Source organism: Lepidochelys olivacea, assembly GCF_965140295.1.
Source record: "Lepidochelys olivacea isolate rLepOli2 genome assembly, chromosome: 6".
NCBI lineage: Eukaryota > Metazoa > Chordata > Testudines > Cheloniidae > Lepidochelys > Lepidochelys olivacea.
Window position 1 is genome coordinate 44,595,645 of NC_140416.1, and position 23,725 is coordinate 44,619,369.

Consider the following 23,725-nt stretch of genomic DNA (forward strand, 5'->3'; position numbering starts at 1 on the left):
TCTTGGTTTGGGTTATGTGGATTGCAATACTCCACAGAGTTAGTTGTTTGGGTGATCTTCACTTTGAATTTCTAGGCTTTCAAATGACTTTTTTTTATTTAGTTTGAGCAAACATTAAAGATTTTTTAAAATCTTTAAATAATTAATGTTCACAACCCTAGCTCCAGTTTAATGAAGCATTTTGTCTGGGATATAACTTTTAAACAGAAATATCAATCAATACAGCTTGCAAACTGAAAATAATGCTGTAAGGCCTGCATTCTTAATAGTACATAATATAGCCAATCTGGATACCAGACAGACAACTCTTGCATCCTTATCTCAAGTAGCTTGAAAGAAGTCCCTTTTCCACAAAGTAAATAATTAGTTATTCATTTCCACAATAAATAGCGTAATCAGTGAGTTATTAAATTCTTTCTGTAAATGCTTTTGCTGGCAGTGGCAGCTAGAGAACCAGCTAAATAGGGCACATAAAGGAAAAAATCCCTCTCGTCTGAATCCATTTTCAAAAACAGGTTCAGCTAATACCAGTTAATCAGGTTTCTCTTGGGCAATGTTTTCTGCATTTTTTTTTTTTTTTTTGGGCATGATGGATCATGATAAGCACGTCTAACCCCTATAAACTAAGTTTTGAGAAGATTTAAATTTCTCTAACTTTTTTCCTAATGTAAAGTTGGTGCCTAGAGACTGCAAGAGATCAAGGCCCTGCAAATAGATTTAGATGTTAAGATTTATAGCACAAAGAGAATAGGAAAGATGATAAATGGCATTAAAAATGTAGTTTAAAAGCTTAATCCTGCAAACCCTGTTCACAAGGAATTTAAATCAATGCAAAATCTGCATGTGGAAGAATTACAGGAGTCAGAAGCAGGCCCTGAAAGAGGAAAAATAGTCACTCAGATCCAACCAAAAACAGTGTGGAACAGTGATGTACTAGAATTGACCAGGGGAAAAGAGCAATGAAATTATTGGTAGGTAATTTAAAATAAAAAACCCAGAGAATACAGGAACTCAAACAAATGGATATAATAAACCTGCATAGACCCCAACATCCAGGTGCTACAGAATGTCACTGGCACTCAGAAAAGGAAAAACTCCACTAAAGCAAGTGCTGAGCCCTTTGAAGGTTTACCACATTAATACTCTTTTGTAGTATTCAAATCTTTGTATCCTATTGCATTTTTAAATGTTATTCTTCTGGAAGGAAGAAAGGTAGGACAATATGAAGTAGGACCAGTTAAATTGAAAATACATATTGTCTTGCAAAACAGTATCACATGAATGAACCAGTAACATCCGCCCACACATCCAAGGGGACCGAGCTAATAAGCACAATTCGCACAAACACAAAGGAGGATTCCCATTTAAACACTCATTTGAGCTTCTCCATTTACACACGCGAGGGGAGATTTGCTTCATTAGTACACCCCTTCCGTGTCCACACATAGCTGGGGTGAAAGGCAGGACTTCCCCTACATTTACACGGATACCCAGATTGGGGGAAGACATTCCCTTATTTGCACTAGCACTTAAGAGAAGAGGGTCCCACCGACTTGCACACATATTGAGGGTGTGGACGGAAGAGAAACAGGTGTTCCCCCATGGTTTTCAAGCACACACACATACACCCGATTTGTTGCACACCCGCCCACTTCCCGCGCCCCGCACCCGCCAAACTTCAGGTTAAGAAACTTTCCCCAGTTCGGCGGTCAGGCGTGGGCGTGGCAGAGAGGGCCGCGAGCTGTGATTGGCTGGGCGGGCAGCGGCCGAGCTGTGATTGGCTGGGCTCTGTCCCCCGCCCCCGCCCCAGGAAAGTGGGGAGCGTTCGCTGGGTAAGCAAGCGACGAAGCGTCTCTCTTACAGCGGGTTAAATTCAAATCGGCAGCGAGCGGCACCGGCAGCTAGAGCGGGGCTCGCCCTACAGCCTCCGCACAGGTAGGTGCGGGCCTCGCCTCCGGTTAGGCGGTCCCTGCGAGATCCTAGCTGGGCCTCACTCCGGAGCAGGTGGGGCGCAGCCCATCTGGACCTAGCGGGGCTGGCTCCTGGGGGCGCGGGGCGAGTGGCGCCAAACGTTTAAACCGGATCCCGGAACAGTCTCGCCCATTCCCCACCAGCCAATCAGCGCGGCGCCCTGCTGGCGGCTGCTGTGTGATTGGTGCGCGGCCGGGCGGGGGCCCGAGGTGGGGCCGGGGGAGCAGTTGGGGCTCGCAGGGCGCGGGTTAGCGGGGCGGCGGCGGGCCAAGCTGCGTGAGGCGATCCCGGAGCCCGTCCCCTCCACCGCGCGGGGCTCGCTGTGCCGGTGACGCGGGGCTCTGCCGGGGGGGCCTTGGCAGGTGCCGGGCGCCCCGCGCCGACGGGCACGTCCCGAATCTCCTGTCGGGCCGGGCTGCGCTCGGTACTTACCGGCGGCAGGTCTCCGCCCAGCGTCGTGCCCGCGCCTGCCCGCCTCACCCGCTGGTGCGTCCTCCTCGCCAGGGCTTGTCCGTGCTGAAATGCCATCGCCGCTGCCCGGAGCCCCGCGCCTTCGATGACTTTGCGCAGCCCGCCTGGCCCAGGAGCGGTGAGCGGACCCCGAGAGCCCGGGGATGAAATGGGGACCGAAGAGAAGGTACTTCGCGAGTCTGACGCCGCGCTGGCATAGCTACAGTACAAAATTAGGGTGACCTCAGTTAGGTGGGCATCCAGCTGCCACAGCCATTACATCACTTGTGTGTGTCCTCTCAAGGCTCCTGGGGCGGGCGGTGTGCGTCCCCACCAGGCGTGGTTGTACTGTCAGCGTGGGGCTGGTGGGACAGTTTCTGAAAGCCAGTAACAGGGAGTGTAAGTAAGCTAGCCCTGTCGACCTAACTACATTGACTCTAGGAGCTTGTCTGCCCTACCGGCTGGATCCGCGGACAGCAACTGATCCAGCGGAGGTCGATTTATCGCATGTAGTATATTGACCGCTGAGCACTCTCCCCTCGACTCCGATACTCACCGAGAGGCATAAGCTGAGTCGATGGGAGACTGTACGCTGTCAACCTGACGCAGTGAAGACACCACGGTAAATAGATCTAAGTAGGTCGACTTCAGCTACACTATTCACGTAAGCGTCTCTTAGAGTGACCCCATGTGATAGTGTAGACAAGCCCTATGCTTCTCCTGGAGGTGGAATTATTAAGTCAGGGTAGTTACTTTGGCAGGAGTGAAATTTTAGTGTAGACACTCACATACTTAGGTTGATGTAAGCTGCCTTTCCTCGACTGACTCTATAGTATAGACCAGGCCTTAGTCATGTATTAATCCTGCCAGATGTGACTGTTTAACTGCTGGGGCTCTGTTGTAAAACCCACTGTCCTAGAACGGACCTGCCCCACCTTAGTGAGTCAGGCTGACAGCGAGCCTCAATGGGGAGAGCAAACATGATTGTTCTGCTTGTGCTGAAGTTTTCCCTGGTATGATTCTACAGGTGACAAGAAAAATCCTGCAATTATGAATAAAACCTTTTTAAATCACAGATCCCAGCAAACTGCAATAGGTGCATTGAACCCACTTTAGTTACTGTCCTTTTTTGCTAAGATTTTGCTACTGCAACTAAGTAATTGAATTTATATTGAATGTATTCCAAGCTGTGTGTGTTAAACACCATTTAAAGTGGGTAAAACTTCACTGAATGGAGGGTTTACAGGGCTAGGTCCAAAATGGATTGTGTTGTGGGATTTTTTTTAACCAATTCCATATAGTCATGTGTTGTAAAGTAAAGTAACAGCTGTCTGAATAACTTTATTTTAAAGTGTCTGGAAGAAAAGGGAAAATTGATGGCAGGTGTGGTAGGTCTTTAACGTTTATAGTATTGTAGTGACAAAAAGGCCCAGTTAAAATGGAGCCCCGTTTTCCGAGGTATATCAAATGCACATAGAAGAAACAATACACAGCTTGAAATGTACAGATGGAGCTATATGCATGTTACTTATTATTTGCAGTTATACAAAAGTGATAAGTAAATGTCTCAAGCATTAAGCCAAGAGAAACTTTCATTGGACGTCAGGGTTAGTATTTGATTTTTTTGTTTTTTGCCTGATACGAGGCATTCCATCCTGCAGCAAGAGTTAGCTCACAGTGGTGCAACAGATTTTAAATTTGCCATATGTCTCATTTCTCATAGCAAGAAGATCGGCCCTGTGCTGGAAACTCACTAGCTTTATTTATCAAAAAAGGAGGCAGCTCTTTCCTATGAAATGTTGAACATCTAAACAAGCATGCCCATTCCTTAGCATGGCCTGCTATAAGCAAAAGCAATGCAAGTCACTATGTCAGTAATTCATGGCCCTTATTTTTTGTCTTTTCCTTTTACTGGTAGTTACACCCACCCTACCCCTCTTCAGTGAAAGGGATAACCGGCAGCTTGATGGGGGGCCTCAGACATTGTTCATCAACGGTAGTATTTAACATTTATCAGACAATCCTTGGCATTATTTCCCCCCAAAATGGGTAAACTAGCATTTTTGCGTTGGATTCAGTCAGTCTGAGTTTTATTTTAAGTTCTTTTATTTTTTTTTGTTTTTTACTTGATGCAAGCAGGAAAAGGCTATATTGCGTGCTATAAACCCAGGGTCAACTTAGCAGACTTTATTTAGCCAAGACTTCATTGGCTTAATAGAAGTCTTATTTTCAGTAAAGACTTCAAAAATTTGTCCATAGGCCCCTCTAGAGAATAAACAGATCGGTAATTGACTAGAATAAAGAACAGTATTGGAGTGTAGTCTTATATATGACATTATTCTGATTTTATGAGATACAATTTTATTTATTTATTTTACTTTCTGTGCAGGAAAATCACTCTTCTGAGCCACAAAAAAGGATATTGAAAACCCCTCTGAAACAGTCAGCTACCTCATATTCAGTATTAACGGAAATTCAGCCTGATTCTGGACCTCTGACAACACCCCCTAAATCTAAGGAAGTTCCTTATGGAGATCCATGGACACCCACTGCTAACCTTAAAATACTGATCAGCGCGGCTAGTCCTGAGATTAGAAACAGAGAACAAAAAAAGGGACTTTTTGACAGAAGTGAAATCGTAGAAGCAAAACACTGTTTACATGTATGTTGTAAAGATTTTTGTAAATTAAATTGGGGGTTGCCTATTGTCTTGATGCAAGTCTAGATTTTTTTTTTCTTTTTTAAAAGATATACTTTAATTCAAAAGGAATTATTTTGGGGAAGTTCTATGTTATACTGGAAGTCAGACTAGATGATCACAATGGTATCTTCTGGCCGAGGAATCTGTATTTGTTCAGTATTGAAAACTTTAACATATACCACGATCTTTGTTTAGATTTTAATTCTGGAATATTAGCTATTTATGATACCATTTTAATTGTTAGACCTAGCAAACACTGATAGTTTTATTATTTTGAGGCTCACCAGCTGTTGAGGATAAGGCACTTGGTATTGTTCATCAGTCCCAGATGCTGGCAGTAAATCTGTCAAACTTAACATTTTTATGTAAAACATTAAATTCCGGTTTCCTTGTTTCTGTGCAGGAGCATTTATCAGGAGATGAATATGAGAAATCTCAACCAAGCCGTAAAGAGAAAAGTCTAGGATTATTGTGTCACAAATTTTTAGCTCGATATCCTAATTACCCCAGCACTGCAGAGAATAGTGATATTTGTCTTGATGAAGTAGCAGAAGAGCTTAGTAAGTCTGTTCGTGTACTAGTGTTTATGATTGGGAATATGTACTGACCTGTTCCTATGAATATGCTGGTAAAGCCAGCATCTCATTTTTGGTGTGTATTTTCACAGTTAAATGATGAAAACTTTTCAGAATGCAAACTCAAACTAATTTTAGTTTGTTTTTGGGGTTTTTTTTAAGAAAAGAAAGAAATCCTTCATTTTTATAACAATCCTTTTCTAAGTTTGAAATAGAAATCTGTTTCTTTAACAAAATTGTTATTCCTCTGTACATACTGTCTTATTTCAGAACATTTTAAGAAAAAGAACTTTAAATTATATATTATATAGAACATATAAATAATTACCACAACTACTGGAAATAACTTGAGTCCAATTTTTGGTTCTCCAAATTATGAGTATGATCAGTGATTGGGATGGGTGTGAAATGGGGTGGTTCTCTAGCTGCACCCACAAGTTAAGCTTGCCCAAGTGTGACATCAAAATAAGATATGATTTGGTGTAGACTATATAGATTAACAGAATATGATAGTTCCTTAAATCACCATGCTGGGTAAACCAATTTAAAGAAACATATGCTAAGAACAATACTACATGATCCAAATTTTAAGATTAATGTGTTAATATTCCTCCTCCTTATAGATGTTGAACGTAGACGCATATATGATATTGTGAACGTGCTAGAGAGCCTGCATATGGTGAGTCGCCTTGCCAAAAACAGATATGCTTGGTACGGGCGTCATAATCTCAACAGAACACTGCAGACTTTGAAAAAAGTTGGCGAAGAGAACAAATACACACAACAAATTGAGATGATCAAGAAGAGAGAGTATGAGTTTGAGTTAGATGGTGACAAAAATGAGGAGATGGCGACAAAACCTGTTGGCCCAAATGAGCATTCAGAAATGTGTTTTGTTGAACTCCCAGGGATGGAATTTCGGGCAGGTAATGATTTTTTATTAATGCCAGGAAGAGAATACATCTGTAATTAAAAATATCCAAACACAGGGAAACAAATCTCTTAAATCCTAAAACCTGAAATGCACCAAAAGTTATGCAAAAGTGTCATTCTTTTTCAGCTCTTTTAATTAAGACCAAGATCCTTGTTGACAAACATTTTTGTTACTTAATTTCTGAAATATTTTTCAGAACTTTCATTTCAGATGGCATGTCACTTGATACATTTTAATCCTGTCTCCTTTCCGTATAGCTTCAGTAAACAGCAGGAAAGACAAGTCTTTACGAGTGATGAGTCAGAAATTTGTGATGCTGTTTCTTGTATCAACTCCTCAAATAGTGAGCCTTGAAGTTGCTGCTAAAATTTTGATTGGAGAGGACCATATAGAAGATTTAGATAAAAGCAAGTTTAAAAGTAAGTAAAATGCTGCTGGAGCTGTCTCAGTTGAGTCTGTATTTACGCAAGTTTTGTCTCTGATAATCTGTTTTTGATTTTGCTTAAATGGAATATTTCATCTGATTTACTATTACAGCTGTTGTTTCTGGGGATTCTTGCACACTGTAATCCTTAAACACAATGTTGCATATTGTGAAATGTAATGAGAATCTCTCTCTTCCAATAATATATTTCTAATTAAGTTATACAGGAACTAATTATAGCTTTAACACTAGGTGTCCCCAGGATCTATTTGTAGAGGGGCAACCAAAAGGGGGTGGGTGTGTGTGTGTGTGTGTGTGTATATATATATATACACACATAAAGACTTGAACAAAGCCCTACCAAATTCACGGTCCACATTGGTCAATTTCACAGCCGGGGTTTTAAATTGGTCACTTTCACATTTTCAGATGTTTACATCTGAAATTTCATGGTGTATCATGAGGGTCCTGAGCCAAAAGGAGGGTGCGGGGGGGATTGCAAGGCTATTGTAGGGGAACATGGGATTGCCACCCTTACTTCTGCCCTGCTGCTGGCAGGGGTGCTGCCTTCAGAGCTGGGCAGCCAGAGAGGAAGGCAGCTGGCTGGATCCCAAGCTGTAAATCCGCCGCCAGCCGAAGCACAGAAGTGAAGGTCGTAGGGTATGGGTTACCATATGTCCGGTTTTCTTGCAGTCTCCCTGTCAAGGTTCCTTCCCCACTCTGAACTCTAGGGTACAGGTGTGGGGACCTGCATGAAAGACCCCCCTAAACTTATTCTTACCAGTTTAGGTTAAAAACTTCCCCAACGTACAAACTTTGCCTTGTCCTTGAACCCTGTGCTGCCACCACAAAGCGTGTTAAAGAACAGGGAAAGAGCCCCCTTGGAGACGTCTTCCCCCAAAATATCCTCCCAAGCCCTACATCCCCTTTCCTGGGGAAGGCTTGATAAAAATCCTCACCAATTTGTACAGGTGAACACAGACCCAAACCCTTGGATCTTAAGAACAATGACAAATCAATCAGGTTCTTAAAAGAAGAATTTTAATTAAAGAAAAGGTAAAAGAATCACCTCTGTAAAATCAGGATGGTAAATACCTTACAGGGTAATCAGATTCAAAACATAGAGAATCCCTCTAGGCAAAACCTTAAGTTACAAAAAGACACAAAAACAGGAATATACATTCCATTCAGCACAGCGTATTTTACCAGCCATTAAAGAAAAGGAAATCTAATGCATTTCTAGCTAGATTACTTACTAACTAACAGGAGTTGTAAGGCTGCATTCCTGATCAGTTCCCGGCAAAAGCATCACACAGACAGACAGGCCCTTTGTTCCCCCGCTCCTGATTTTGAAAGTGTCTTGTCTCCTCATTGGTCATTTTGGTCACATGCCAGTGAGGTTATCTTAGCTTCTTTTAACCCTTTACAGGTGAAAGGGTTTTGCCTCTGGCCAGGAGGGATTTTATAGCACTGTATACAGAAAGGTGGTTACCCTTCCCTTTATTTTTATTACACTCCTGCTGGAGTTGGGGGGCGGGGTGAGACAGCGGGAGCCACAGCCTCTCTGTGCAGGGAGGCAACAGTTGAAACTGCGGACCTTTCTGCAGCTGGGGGAGATCCTGGAGGTGGGTCTGACCTACCCTGGGAGCATCCCTGCAGGGGAAGAGAAAGTCTCATCCCTCCCATCCCCACGTGGGACTAGCAGCTGGAGCCCTCCCCAGAGGAAGAGCCCCTAGCTGCGCACCAGATTTCATGGGGAGATCAGAGGACTGTGAAGGTCCATGATGCATTTTTTCACAGCTGTGAATTTGGTAGGGCCCTAATTATGAAGTGACATCATCATGTTGCTTATTGGTAACTGTCTTTTTCATGATGAAACTTTTTTTATTTTTTGTTTCCCCCACCATCTGCCACAAAGATTTGAGTGTCCCTGCACTAGACAAGTCTTCATTTTGGTCATGTAGCTCTGTTGGTTGAAATCTAGAGAGATTTCTAGAAGTTCAGGCAGTCGTTAATCTCATTGGAGGAAGTGGAACTTAAAATGTTTTCTCTGTCAACTCTAAGTCTGTGTATACACTAATAGTTCATATCTCCTTAATTGTGATTTTATTTGTAAACCCTCCATCCTGCTATTGATTCACAGACAAAACTCGCATTGGCTTTTGTGCGAATTCTGCATGTGGAGTAATGACAGGATCAGGTCTCAGTAGTTTCAATTAGTAGTTTCCTTTCCACTGCATCATGTTAAAATTATTAGGATCTGTGTGTTTTTTCTTTCTCCCCCAGGAACTGGTGTGTCTGACAAAAAGCATTCCAAGGGCCTTGGTTATATTCAGGGAGATAGTATCTTTTTGTAAACGTAACTAATGTATTACCACACTCTTGATTAACAAGGATAGCCCTGAATTTTGTGGATGATTTGCCAGGTTTTGTATTTTTTTTTTTTTCAGTGGGAGAAACTTGGCCTGAACGAGTTCTGGTTGAAGTCAAGCTCTTTTGTGGTAGTTCAATTGGCTTTTAAAACTTGCAGCTAGTGGTGGTATCTGAAATTATTAATCAGGATATGGTGGTGTATCGAAAGATTCTGCAGGTGAATGATGAATCCTGTGTATTTTAGGATATTTCTTTTCCTCCTCCCACCTATTTCTAGTTGCTGGCTTTCAGTGTAAGGTTTCTCCACGTTTCCACAATATAGAGGCCCAGGTATTAAAAAAAGCTTGGTTGAAGACTAAATTGTTCTTAAAGAATCCAAAACAGAGTTTCTCGTATGAGTGACTGCAGTCTGGCTCCAATAACCTCAGCCTTTGCTTTGGATTGTGTAACATAAATACAAGAGCATGTTCAGGGTTTGGGAAACATCTTTAGCCTAATGTGAAATAAGTATGACTTAAAGTGTGCGTCTATTGAACCCAGAAATGCTATACAGAATTCATTAACATATTTGTTTTATTTCAGCCAAAATTAGGAGACTGTATGACATAGCTAATGTTCTCAGTAGTCTCGAACTTATCAAGAAGGTTCATGTTACAGAAGAGAGAGGCAGAAAGCCAGCATTCAAATGGACAGGACCAGAGGTTTTACCAGGCATTCAGGGTAGGTGTACTACTTAGCTTTCTTTTTGCTGTCCCGATTGGCATGAATTGCAGTTTTTACCCTTGAAAAGCTTAGACCAAAAGACAGTTTAATTTTTCTCTAAAGGGTCTTTTTTCCAGTTTTTCAAATAATTCCTGCACTGTAATCACCAAACAAATATTAAAAGAACTGTTTTATTGTTCAGGTTATATATGATATTATTTTACATTTTCTGTTTTAGATACAAAACCTGTAACTACTACCACTTCCTTGATTCCATCTAATTCTGCAAAATCTAAATCTCCCAAAGAGCAGTGTTCAAAAAATCTCTTCCCTTTAAGAGGCAAGCAGAGCTTCACTCGGCATCCATCTCTAATAAAGCTAGTAAAAACTATAGAAAGTGACCGGAGGAAGATCCATTCTGCTCCAAGCAGCCCCAGCAAGACAAGCACAAGTATGTAGTTGAAAAGCAAACTATTGTCTCTTACTCTGGATAGGCTATTAGACAGACAAGGTGGGTGAGAGAGAGAGTTCAGATAGTTCAATCTTAGTTCTGCCATGAGTGTAGGGGAAGAGACTAGATGACCTCTTGAGGTCCCTTCCAGGCTTATGATATTGTATTTAACGTGCCTCTCTGAGTACCTTCCTCAGGTCTGGGAAAGAGCTCTATGTAGCTCGAAAGCTTGTCTCTCTCACCAAAAGAAGTTGGTCCAATAGAAAATATTACCTCACCTACCTTGTTTTTCTAATATCCTGAGACTAACACAGCTACAACAACAGTGCATACAACAATGGATATGCTATTAACATATTGTATAGGATCTCTTGTTAAATAGATATTGATATTTAACCTCTTCAGGCATGCTTGAAATAGAAACACAAGTTCTGGTTGACTGATACAGTCAAAAACAGGCATAATGTGGGCTAACAGAGAAGTTTGGCACTTAGTAATATATGTACAGTGCTTTACATCTGAGGTCTGAGAAGATGGATAATGAGGACAGATTCCAAGTGCTTTGTCTTCTGAAGCTAATCCATATAACAAAATATAGGAAGCCGTTCACTCTTTGATGGATCAAATCTTGACCTGGTGTTAGTAGGTGTAACAATAGAGTTGCAGGCATTTTATTCCAGGTCCAAATTTGGCTCACAATTTGTAATTGCCTGCTCCTGTTATTAGGAGTTACATAGCTTGTGTGCTTTCACAAGTATTTTTTTATTAAAGAAGAAAATGAATTAATTTTTTCATATTTCATTTTGACTTTTTATAGTGTTGTGTTTAATAGCCTTAAGTATTCTGTTAGGAATATGTTCTATGAATATACATACTAGACCTTTCTCTGCACTGTGGCTAGGTTTGGCATAATTAGATTTTTATACTTTTATAACTTCAACTGATAATATTGATCATTTTTAAGCAGCCTTAAAACACATATTGTCAACATCACGTGCCAAAATATACAAAGTAAATGTCCTTAAATCAAATTCTAAGTTCTCAAGTGGCATTTTTCTTTCTTTGCCTATCTGTACATTTCAATTATGGATGGAAATATTTTTTGTCAGCGAAACTAACGTTTCTTGACATTTACTGATAAAAATCCAATCCTGTCAAGCCTAACTATGGTGCAGCCCTTCTGAAAGGGCCACATTTAAAGTTGAGATGACTATTTATTCTTCATGTAAATGCAGTTCTTGGGCTCAGAGTCTGCCAGCCAAAGTATTAATTAGTGCCTCATGTTGTCTTTTGTGGATTGTTCTCTACAAAGAACTGAACTGAGGTCGCCAACTTAAGCCACTATCCAACTGACATATCCAGCCTGAACTGTAACTGAATGGCAACATGGAGATGAAAGGCCCTGTTACTAAACACTTAAACCATGCAAACTGTATAAATAGGTATTCTTAAAAGTGAATCCAACTTCTATTTATGGCTTTTTTTTTCCCCCCGAAGCAGATAATGATCAAAATTCATCATCCTTGCCAAGTAAAATGGCTCAGCTTGCAGCAATTTGTAAACAGCAGTTAGAAGGACAATCAAGGTATGTTTACACTAGTGTTATAGCGGGAAGCTTATTTCATCATTGGGCCAACAAGCTTGAAGTGTATTTAGTCAGCTATTGTGAACTAGAGTCAGCCAGTTGGTAACTGTTAAACTCAATAATTTTCAGTAGCATCATTTTCACTTTATTTAATGGATGGAGTAGTGAAAATTGCATCAAGTTACTCCTATTATTCTGTGTCATGACATATAATGATGAGGGCACTTCTGAATGTATTTAAGTGTGTATTTCTTGTTTTTTCCTTTTTAGAGAATTAAAGATGAAATTGACAAGATCTACCTTAGAATGTAAATTGACCTCTAGTGATGAATCTCTTCTAAAATGTGAACCTAATATTACATCATCCTGTCAAACTCCATCTCTTGTTCAGCCATTGGGGGTCCTGCCTCTTATCCACAATGCAGTTTCTCCTCTAATGCTACCTCAAACCCATTCTGGTATTTCATATGCAATATATTTACATCCTTCCCAAGCCCAGACTGTGACTACCTACAGCCCAAGTTTTACATTACAGTCTGTGCCCTGTCCCAATGTGACTGGAACTAAAAGTGTTTTCAATGCTAATTCAAAAATACTACTTAATCAAATGACCACTGAAGAGGGGGACAGTAATACAGGTGAAGGTGATGCTGGGAACCTGATGGCTAAAGAGAGACAAGTTACAAAAATTGAGTTTATACCAGAGAAGTGCCTTAAAAGATCTCAAGCATTACAGGAGAACAGTTCCATTAAAAAATGTAGAAGTGATGAGAAAAGTCTTGAAGATGTTTATACAGTAAGTAATATAAGAAAAGGTATAGTTTTTTACTTTAATATTGTAGTGTGTACAAAGTGCTTGGGATCCTAGTAGAAGCCATAAATAAATTCATTGTATAGAACATGGTTTCAGGAGCAATCATGGACACTCTTAATCCTTTGATTGAGTTTTGTACAAATGTTCTTAAACCTTGATGGAAGTACATTGTTCTACAGGCCCATCTGTGGTTGGCTGCACAAAGGGATATCATACCAGTCTTACTGAGTGAGTGCTGCTTCTTGTTTGAGGGTGGTGGGGAGAGAGATAGGTAGAAAGATTGAACTGAGTTAAGGGGCTGCTCAAATTCATGTAATTCCGATTTATGCAAATGTTAAGTGTTTGTAATAATTGTGAATAGACTTGCACTTAAGGGTGAATCTTGAACTTGCCTTTTTTGAGAGTGAATGTCCATCAGTCCTTTGCTCATAGTTTGCCTGGTGCTTGGAATACATTCAGATATAATATATAGTTCTATCAATCAAAGCATATCTTTGCAAGGCTGAACCTTGAATCAGGTTGTCTCTTTAAAAAATAAAGTTTGATTCAGAAAAATAAGAACCTACCTAGAAGTGTTTACAGAGCATTTTAAAAGCATAACCAAAAACTAAATCTGGTAACTTGATTTGCTGTCTGCCAGGGGAGGTGATTCAGTCTTTCGGGAGTAGTTCAAGCACTTCTCAGCTCACATAGTGGCAGGCATTCAGTGCTGGCTTTATGGATGATGAGAGGGAAAGTGGGGATATAAAATTTTATCTCGTGCAGGGGTAGACAAACTACGGCCCGCAGGCCACATCTGACCCGTTCAGACCTTTTAATCCGGCCCTTGAGCTTCTGCCGGGAAGCAGGGCGCCGCACGGCTCCCTGGAAGCAGCCAACATGTCCTCCCTCCGGCTCCTATGCATTGGCGCAGTCAGGCACACTGCCCCAAACCCCGCCCACTGTGGCCAATGGGAGCTGTGGGGGCGGCATTTGTGGATGAGGCAGCACGCAGAACCGCCTGGCCGCACCTCCGCATAGGAGCCAGAGTGGGGGACATGGCGCTGCTTCCAGGAGCTGCTAGAGGTAAGCGCCACCCAGAGCCTGTATGCCTGAGGCCCCCCGCACCCCAACCCCCTGTCCCAGCCCTGATTCCCCTCCTGCCCTCCAAACCCCTTGATCCCAGACCAGAGCCCGCTCCTGTACCCCAAACCCCTCATCCACGGCCCCACACCAGAGGCCATATTATCAGCCGGAGGGGCACCCCAACTCACTGCCCTAGCCTGGAGCCCCCCCACACACTCTGAACTCCTCATTTCTGGCCCTACCCCAGAGCCCACAACCCCAGTTGGAGCCCTCACCCCCTGTCTCACCCCTACGCCCAATTTCATGATCATTCATGGTCCATCATTCAATTTCCATACCCAGATGTGGCCCTCGGGCCAAAAAGTTTACTCACCCCTTATCTAGTGTTCTTAATTCCCAACACCCTATATAATGGGTTATGGCTATGGCTATACCATGAACCAAAATATTAAGAGAATAAGAAGCTGAAACTTCTTGTGCCAGATCTCTAGGTATATGTGAGCTGCGCTGGTGCTCTTGGGGACTGGGGACATGGATGTCTTTCTGACCCTTGTTTCTCAATCCTGGAGACCAGTTGATGACCAGTTTGGCCTCCTAATGCACATTAGCAGTCCTTAGGCTGTTCTCTAAGTTGTGCTTGCTAGAACAGATCTAGATCATCAGTGCAATGTGATCTGATCATGCCCCTTCCCAACCATGGAACATCTAGTATGCTGGTGGGGGCAAAAGTGGGTAATGTAGAGCCTGCCGTGCTGGTACTTTAGGTTCCTGCAGTGCAGAGTGATAGGGTGGGGTTTGATGCTATGGCTTCTTAATAGGGGGCTTTTTCCTAGTAGTAGTATCCACAAAAGATTAATGAATGAAATCAGTTTTTGAGACATAAAATTAAAATATCTAATATAATGAAAGTAAATACGTTATTAAAAATATATACTTCTTAATTACACCTACTGTAGATATCTAAAACCCATCTTTAAAATGTCTTTGTTTTTTTGTCTGTATGTACTACATAATTTTTCAGGGAGATTCTCTTAAGGGTGAAAGACCATCTTCTAGAGCTGTGCACTTGGAGCCTGAAATAAATAATTTCCAAGAGGGAAGCCAGAACAAATCTGAGAAACTAGATCAAAATGTGGAATGTTGCTTTGATCATGAAAGGAGAGAAGGTCTTTCAGAAGATAAAAGCAGAGCCAGTACTACACAAGAGATGCCTGTTGCATTTGCTGTTCCTGCTCATGAGGTATACTTTCCACTGATTGGAGAAGTACAACTTCCCAAAGATTTATTACTTTCAGAAGCAGAAATCTATCAGTCAAAGCATACATACAGGAAACCTCTGTGATGCATTTGGTTTTCAGTCTACTCTTAAGCTCTTGTTTCTCATAGGACTCTACTGTATTAGGCAGACAAACAGGGGAGGTAGAAAAGACTCATAATCAATATTTGTAATGGAGGTGGCTTATGAGGAAAGGTAAATAGAAAGGAGCATAAATACTGCCAAATTAAATGTAAAAATGTAATATGAAAAGCCAAAAAGGAGTTTGAAGAACAGCTAAGCAAAAGCTCAGAAGGTAATAACAAAATATTTTTTAAGTAAATCGGAAGCAGGAAGCCTGTTAAACAATCAGTGGGGCCCCTGGACGATCGAGATATAAAAGGAGCACTTAAAGATGATAAAGTCATTGCAGAGAAACGAAATGAATTCTTTGCTTCAGTCTTCACGGCTGAGGATGTTAGGGAGATTCCCAAACCTGAGCCATATTTGTAGGTGACAAATCTGAGGAATTGTCAAAGATTGAAGTATCACTAGAGGAGGTTTTGGAATTAATTGAGAAACTTGACAGTAACAAGTCACCGGGACCAGATGGCATTCACCCAAGAGTTCTGAAAGAACTCAAATGTGAAATTGTGAAACTATTAACTATGGTTTGTAACCTGTCCTTTAAATCAGCTACTGTACCCAATGACTGGAAGATAGATAATGTAACGCCAATATTTAAGAAGGGCTCTAGAGGTGATCCTGGCAATTAAGTCTAACGTTAGTACCGGGCAAATTAGTTGAAACAATAGTAAAGAATAAAATTGTCAGACACGTAGAAGAACATAAATTGTTGCACAAAAGTCAACATGGTTTCTGTAAAGGGAAATCATGTCTTACTAATCTATTAAAATTCTTTGAAGCGGTCAACAAACATGTGGACAAGGGGGATCCAGTGGACATAGTGTACTTAGATTTCCAGAAAGGCTTTGACAGGGTTCCTCACCCAAGGCTCTTATGTAAATTAAGTTGTCATGGGATAAGAGGGAAGATCCTTTCATGGATTGAGAACTGGTTAAAAGACAGGGAACGAAGGGTAGGAATAAATAGTAAATTTTCAGAATGGAGAGGGGTAATGAGTGGTGTTCCCCAAGGGTCAGTCCTAGGACCAGTCCTATTCAACTTATTCATAAATGATCTGGAGAAAGGGGTAAACAGTGAGGTGGCAAAGTTTTCAGATAATACTAAACTGCTCGAGATAGTTAAGACCAAAGCAGACTGTGATTGGACAACAAAATGGCAAATGAAATTTAATGTGGAGTAATGCACATTGGAAAAAATAACCCCAACGACACATACAATAACATGGAGGCTAATTTAGCTACAACTAATCAGGAGAAAGATCTTGGAGTCGTCATGGATAGTTCTCTGAAGATGTCCACGCAGTGTGCAGCGGCAGTCAAAAAAGCAAACGGGATGTTAGGAATCATTAAAAAAGGGATAGAGAATAAGATGGAGAATATCTTATTGCCCTTATATAAATCCATGGTATGCCCACATCTTGAATACTGCATACAGTTGTGGTCCCCTCATCTCAAAAAAGATATACTGGCATTGGAAAAGGTTCAGAAAAGGGCAACTAAAATAATTCGGGGTTTGGAATGGGTCCCATATGAGGAGAGATTAAAGAGGCTAGGACTTTTCAGCTTGGAAAAGAGGAGACTAAGGGGGGTTATGATAGATGTGTATAAAATCATGAGTGGTATGGAGAAAGTGAATGAGGAAAAGGTATTTACTTGTTCCCATAATATAAGAACATGGGGCCACCAAATGAAATTAATGGGCAGCAGGTTTAAAACAAATAGAAGGAAGTTCTTCACTCAGCGCACAATCAACCTGTGGAACTCCTTGCCTGAGGAGGTTGTGAAGGCTAGGACTCTAACAAGGTTTTAAAAGAGAACTGGATAAATTCATAGAGGTTAAGTCCATTAATGGCTATTAGCCAGGATGGATAAGGAATGGTGTCCCTAGCCTCTGTTTGTCAGAGGGTGGAGATGGATGGCAGGAGAGAGATCACTTGATCATTACCTGTTAGGTTCACTCCCTCTGAGGCACCTGGCATTGGCCACTGTTGGAAGACAGGATACTGGGCTGGATGGACCTTTGGTCTGACCCAGAATGGCCATTCTTATGTTCTAATGTTCTTATCTGATAAGTTGACTTCATTAGAAATTCTGCTGGAGAGTCTTTAATTTTCCTCTTATACTTAATTTCAAAGGTTTATTTGGTTTAGAGTAAAAGCATGTGAATTCTCACATGACTAATCCAAAAACTTCTTATAGTTCTTAACTTGTAAAATTTTTGATCAGCATAGGACAATGTTCAAATTTAATGGCATTGCCATATAGTGAGATCTTGTAATTCTAAAACCTGGTTCCTTTTTTAAAAACAGTTATATATATTTCTTAATAGAATATGAAATATCTATAAACCCCCTGTCAAAATAAATGAGCAATCTACTTTTGTTTGTTTGCTTTTTCCAGCACTCCACAGTGGGTCTCATCATTAATGTGTCTGTCTGTGTCTGGGATGAGATGTGAGTTCTCTTGGCACAAACAGATTTTTATATCAAAAAGGTATTTTACTCATGTTGGACTCTTGCATCAAAAGTCTCATCTGACTTGAGAATGGAATGATGTTGCCATCTGAGTCCAGACTTTGGTTTGTCAAATTGTGCATTCAAAAAAATGATCAAAGTTTGCTTTAAAAACATGTCTGGCCTAATAGGAGGTTAACAAAAATGCAGCACACTCTACTTCTTGAGGAAAGGGGGGCTTTGAATGACATAATGGAGACTGCCACCAACTAAAGATCAGTGTTCGAGGGGGTCTTGTCCAAGCCTCTGGCAGAAGTCAATCAACAGAAAAGGATGCAGCATAGGACCTAGAGAGAATGAAAAATAAGGACTTCCTCAGGAATAAAAATTATCCCTGCAGAAATACATCATGAATATGTTTCTTATTGCACCTGTACGAAAAGATTATCCTTTCTTTCTCAGACCTTGTTTCCTTCAGGGTATATTATTCCTCTTGCTCAGTGCACGCAACATGGCAACGAGGCCATTTTTTCTAATGAGGAAAAGTCTGGGATATGTTCGCTGCCACACGTGACCTACAGTTCACCCATTGCAGGTGTGTATATATACAATACATAATTATTTATATACATTTAAGATCTCTGGTTTTGAGCATTGTGGAGCAATTTCACACAACAGAAGTCAGTGAAACTATACCAGGGATAGATTTCACCCTGTAGGAGTTTCAGGGTGTATCTACAGTGCAATAAAAAACCCACAGCAGTGAGTCTCAGTGCCCAGGTCAACTGATTCAGTCTTGCAGGGCCCAGGCTGCCAGGCAAAAAAACTAGCAGTGTAGACAGTTGGGCTTGGGCCTCTGAAACCCTCCTTCCTCATAGGGTTTTGGAGCCTGGGCTACAGCTCAAGCTGGGATGTCTACACTGCTATTTTTAGCCCCCCCAGCCTGAATCAATTGACCTGGACTCTGAGACTCGTTGCCATGGGTCTTTTACTGCAGTGAAGACAAACCTTCATCTGTTAAAGGTTGATTTTTGATTTCCACCTCCATTTTTCTTTTATAGGTGTCATTCCAGTGACTGCTTCTGAATTTACAGCAGTTAATATTCCTGCTTTTCATGTCACACCCTTGAAGTTAATGGTATCACCGTCTTCTATAGCAGCTGCACCTGTAGTAAACAGCTCATATCTTAATTCAAGCCATAGTAATCCTGTCCAAAACCCAAGCTCTTCAATTCTGAACTTTACACTACAACACTTAGGACTCATACCTGCTGGTGTGCAAGTTTCTTCAAATCCTATGCTTCAGCCAGTGCCAATCTCTCCAAAACTAGAGCATGTTAGTCCTGTTTCACAGAATGTGAGCTTGCAACAAGAAAAAGTGTTTAAAAATGAATCACAGATAACTGGGTGTGACTTAAATGGAAAATCAGTTGCAGTAATTCCTTTACAGCAGGTAAGATAACTATCAAATACAAGTTTTCCATCTTATTTTAAGTGTTAGATATTATTTATAGTATAGTAGTGCCCAAAAGAATCACGGAAAATTTGAGTAATGCACAATACAGATTGGTATTATTGCTAGCAGGGTGGATTGGTTTAAATCAAAGCAATTTAAATCACCTGTTTTAATCATGGCTTAAATCAGCAATCAGGAAAGCTTTATTTAAATAATAGATTTTAATCTTATTTTGCATTTGTTGCGAGATTGATTCTCATTAGTTAAAACTTGTTGATTTGCAACTAAATATAGCCTTTACATGAAGTTTGGTGTTTGTTTTTTTGCTACCCATCAGGATACACAATATCTATACATATTAAAGCTATATTATATAGCTTAACTTACCTTTATTCAGACTCTTAATTTTTACATTTTATTTGTTAAGAAATGGGGAATGAGGTATTTCTTATTTACTAGGTCATTCATTTTTGTAATTGCGATTAGTGTCAAACTATTGGAAATTTTAGAAGTAAATTAAAAAGCACAAAAGAGCACTTTAAGTTGTTTTAAGGTAGTTTTATTTAACCAACAACAATGTGTTGGAAACATAAGTAAAAAAAGTTTATCAAAGTTTATTAAAACATGTTTTGCCATTTAAAACTAACTGATCCATTAAACAAAGTATCTGTAGTTAGAGAATTGAACTGATTTTCTAATTAGTAGATCTCATCCTCTTATATCTAATATTTATTCATAGATTGACGAAACGGGCTTTTCTGCTTTTTCAACTCCTAATTGGTTTCTTAATTTTGAATGAGCCAATCATTGAACTAATTTAGTTCAGTAAACTGAAATGAAGAAAATGTTCTCTCTGCACCTACAAAAGCTGGCATAGCGTTTCAATAAACTCTAGGTCCAGGTGCTTAGGGGTGACTTCCAGCAGTTGAGTGGTTTGACTTCCTTTGAAACTTGGAAGCATACATTACTTTTTAAATTAATTTAAATGATTTTAATATATGATTTATTTTTAAAAATAATTAAATTTGTATTATAACTTTAATAAAAAGAATCCTATTTAAATAAACTGTTTTTAATTTTTAATCGACTTTTATCCTCCCCGATTGCTAGAATAGATGGAGGGGTTAACTCGATACCTTGGTAGGTAGGGTGGGACTAAGCCATGAGGAGTCTTCAAGGGACAGACAAGGAACTTGTTGTAGAGAACAGGGAGCCAGTTGGGGGAATGTAAAGAGTGAGGTTTAGCAAGGATCCAAGACATCTTAGCAATAGCATTTTTGAATGAACTTGAGAGGACAAGATGGCATTTTTCAAGGCCAAAAGAAGGAAATTTTCTATTTTACTTTCTATTTCTTTCTCCTTGAACTCTTATTCCGCTCATGTTATTGTTTATGTACTTAATTTTAAGTGTCAGCTCCTGGTTCTACCTCAGATGTGCACTAATCCAGGGGTCAGCAACCTTTCAGAAGTGGTGTGCCGAGTCTTCATTTATTCACTCTAATTTAAGGTTTTGAATGCCAGTAATACATTTTAATGTTTTTAGAAGGTATCTTTCTATAAGTCCATAATACATAACTAAACTATTATTGTATGTAAAGTATATAAGGTTTTTGAACTGTTTAAGAAACTTCTTTTAAAATTAAATTAAAATGCAGAGCCCCCCAGACTGGTGGCCAGGACCCAGGCAGTGTGTGTGCCGCTGAAAATCAGTTTGTGTGCTGCCTCCGGCACGCGTGCCATAGGTTGCCTACTCCTGATTAATCCATGGAGTAGGATATTATGCATAGTTAATCTGAGGGCAGAATTAGTCTGCATGTTTTGCAGGACGTCGTGTTGCCTAAGGGATGTTCATAAATCTTTGCTCTATAAATAATACATGGGATTAGAAGGGACAAATGACACTCATAAAACAGGTATAAATACACGCTTTCCAATATACCGAGAGTGTCAGAATAGACTAGTCAGATTCTTTTTATAAAGTCTTAACAAGGTTTTTGAAAATTCTAGCTTTAAGTTTCTATCTAGTTTTAAGTGTCTCTAATGAAACAAATGTTCTTTTCCTTTCCAATCAGACTACTATTCCAGTGAAACCTGAAGAGCAACAGGCAGTGACTGAAAATTTTTTCCATACGCCTGGAGGGCCAAATGCAATTTCTAGTTTTGCTTCGTCTCCTGCAGCGTCAGATGGTGCTGATAGAATTTCACGAGGAAACTTGTTTGCCCCACAAAGAAAACTTGAAGTGTCAGAGGACCAACTTTGACTGGGATGTCTGGCTGTTAAACTTGTTTTGTGGATATATTCGCCAGTACAACATGTTGCATGCATCTTAGCATTGTGATTTGGAGGATGTATACCCTGGAAATGAATTGTAAATGCATTAAGAAGTCCTCAATACTGGAAAACCCTTATTTAGTGCTTAGGAGTAAAATTGGCTGTTTTTTATAAAAGCAAACTAATGTCCATTAATTTCTGCAAATGACTTGTTTAAAGCATTACAACCAACTATGTACCTATTGTCTGTTTTACTCTGAATAACAGTACAGAGCAAAGTAAGCTCTTGGTTATAATTTGTTGTGTACAGAAACTGAGTAAATACAAAACCTCACAGTATCAGTACATGTTTTGCACAATGAAAGTACTGTGAGCATGTAATATATTGTATTTTTAAATAGAAAAGGCTATAGTTAAATATTTTCTACTTCTTTTTACTCCTACGTTCTTTCAATAATGATCTTGTAAAGTTAGTAAAAAAAAAAAAAAAAGTAATCAAGTATGTAAATTAAGAATTATTTATAATGTATTTTTAATCAATTTGTTCACATTAAATTTAAGGCTAAACTTTCCAATTTTAAGTGATAAGGGTATTGTTTAATCGAATGAAATAACCACAGTAACTTACACATTGTATGTCAAGTAAGATCTTTTTTATGTTGTTCTGTGGTAAGAGCTTCTCGCTATAATTTGCATTATCGGAAGAGGAAAATAGTATCTTTATCAGAAGGCTGATATCTTATAGATATGAGACAGACTTTTTGAAATTGCCCTCATCGTTTTGCATCTGCAAATAACTAGGTGTAAATAACGGTGCCCTTTTAAGTTTTGAATTCACATTAACTATTGAACTCAAAGGAAAACAGTCAAAATTGTAGAGTTTTGTATGGTTTCAGGTTCAAGCTAGGTAAACCCCTCACTAGAGCTGGTTGAAAATTTTTCATTGGGATGAATTTTCCAACAAAACACAGCCATTTTGCAAAACTGAAATTTTATGAGAGAATTTTGGTTTTGCTAACAATTTTTTATTCGAATTTTCCAGATGGTGTGTGGAGAAAAAGACAGTTCCCTGGCTCTTAGAGCTGGAGTGGGTTAGTGGAGAGGCAGAACTCCTGGGCTCTCTGCCTCTCTAGGAGGATGGGGCTCTTGTCATTGAAATTTCACAAGTGGAAAAGAAGCTGGGAAGCCAAAAAAACAAAACACCTTTTCTGTAATATCCTGGGGAGAGAATAAATACAAATTTGAAGTTTTGAGACCTCATCCTGCTTCAGGACAGAACCCTCTTCCGCGTGAACCTGAAGAACTTTTTGTGGACCAAACTGAAACTCTATGGCCAACAACCTACTTTCTTCCTCCACTGACCTCTGCGAAGTTTGCGACTGGAGCCAAACTACAAACGGGCAATCTCCAAATTCCATAATCCACTATAAATCAGCATAGCTTCTCTTGCTATTGCGCAGATTTGAGAACCTGGCACAACTTTCACATAATCTGGCCTGCATTTTGTGTGTGTAACGATCCAAAATTTATTTTTTATAATACAGTTCTGTGTCTATAGCTACTGTAGCTTCTTTCACCATAGCAAATGTTTTCTTAAACACTGGGTTATAGAAACGTTGAGAGTCAAATTCTGCCTTGATTTACAGCCCACGGAGTTCCCTTTGACGTCTGTGTAAAGGAAGAATGTGGCCCTAAATAAATGATCCACAAGAACCAAAATTCAGATCCAAATCTGAACTCTTCCAAAACATAAGGATGCCTGCATCAGTTTTCTGTTTTAGCCCATCAGACAGCTCAGCTGGATCGGAAAGTAGATGGCATTTGGGCCCATCTCTCTCAAAAATAACTTTAACCCTTATTGATGTGAAATGAAAAATCTTACACGATGGAAGTTTACTGGTGGTGTGGACCTGTTTGAAAGTTTTCTCTTGAAACATATTTGTACGGTAAAGGAACTGCCCCCAGTTTAAAAATATACCTTGCTTAAATTCCCTTAGGATTCTGTTCACTGATACCAAAATTATTTCCCCTCCCTCACTTTGACATAGAATTCCTAGGAGAAGGCTTTAGGTCAAAACATTCCTAACTCATTTTCTGT

General features: G+C 40.0%; 1 protein-coding gene across 2 annotated transcripts; it reads left to right on the top strand.

Moving 5' to 3' along the window:
- Positions 1-1,815: 1,815 nt before the first annotated feature.
- E2F8 (E2F transcription factor 8) lies at positions 1,816-22,060 on the top strand. 2 transcript variants are annotated; one of them, XM_084630756.1, is made up of 14 exons: positions 1,816-1,935; positions 2,476-2,608; positions 4,811-5,083; positions 5,526-5,682; positions 6,321-6,623; positions 6,889-7,050; positions 10,011-10,148; positions 10,369-10,581; positions 12,079-12,166; positions 12,437-12,962; positions 15,067-15,285; positions 18,362-18,494; positions 18,961-19,352; positions 21,428-22,060. In XM_084630756.1, exons 2-14 carry the CDS (start codon positions 2,528-2,530, stop codon positions 21,614-21,616), a joined length of 2,874 nt encoding a protein of 957 aa, XP_084486882.1. In that variant the 5' UTR covers positions 1,816-1,935; positions 2,476-2,527; the 3' UTR covers positions 21,617-22,060. The 2 variants fall into 2 exon arrangements, with proteins under 2 accessions (XP_084486882.1, XP_084486883.1); XM_084630757.1 differs by lacking the exon at positions 1,816-1,935 and having other exon boundaries at positions 2,230-2,608; positions 12,082-12,166.
- The last annotated feature ends 1,665 nt before the right edge of the window (positions 22,061-23,725 follow it).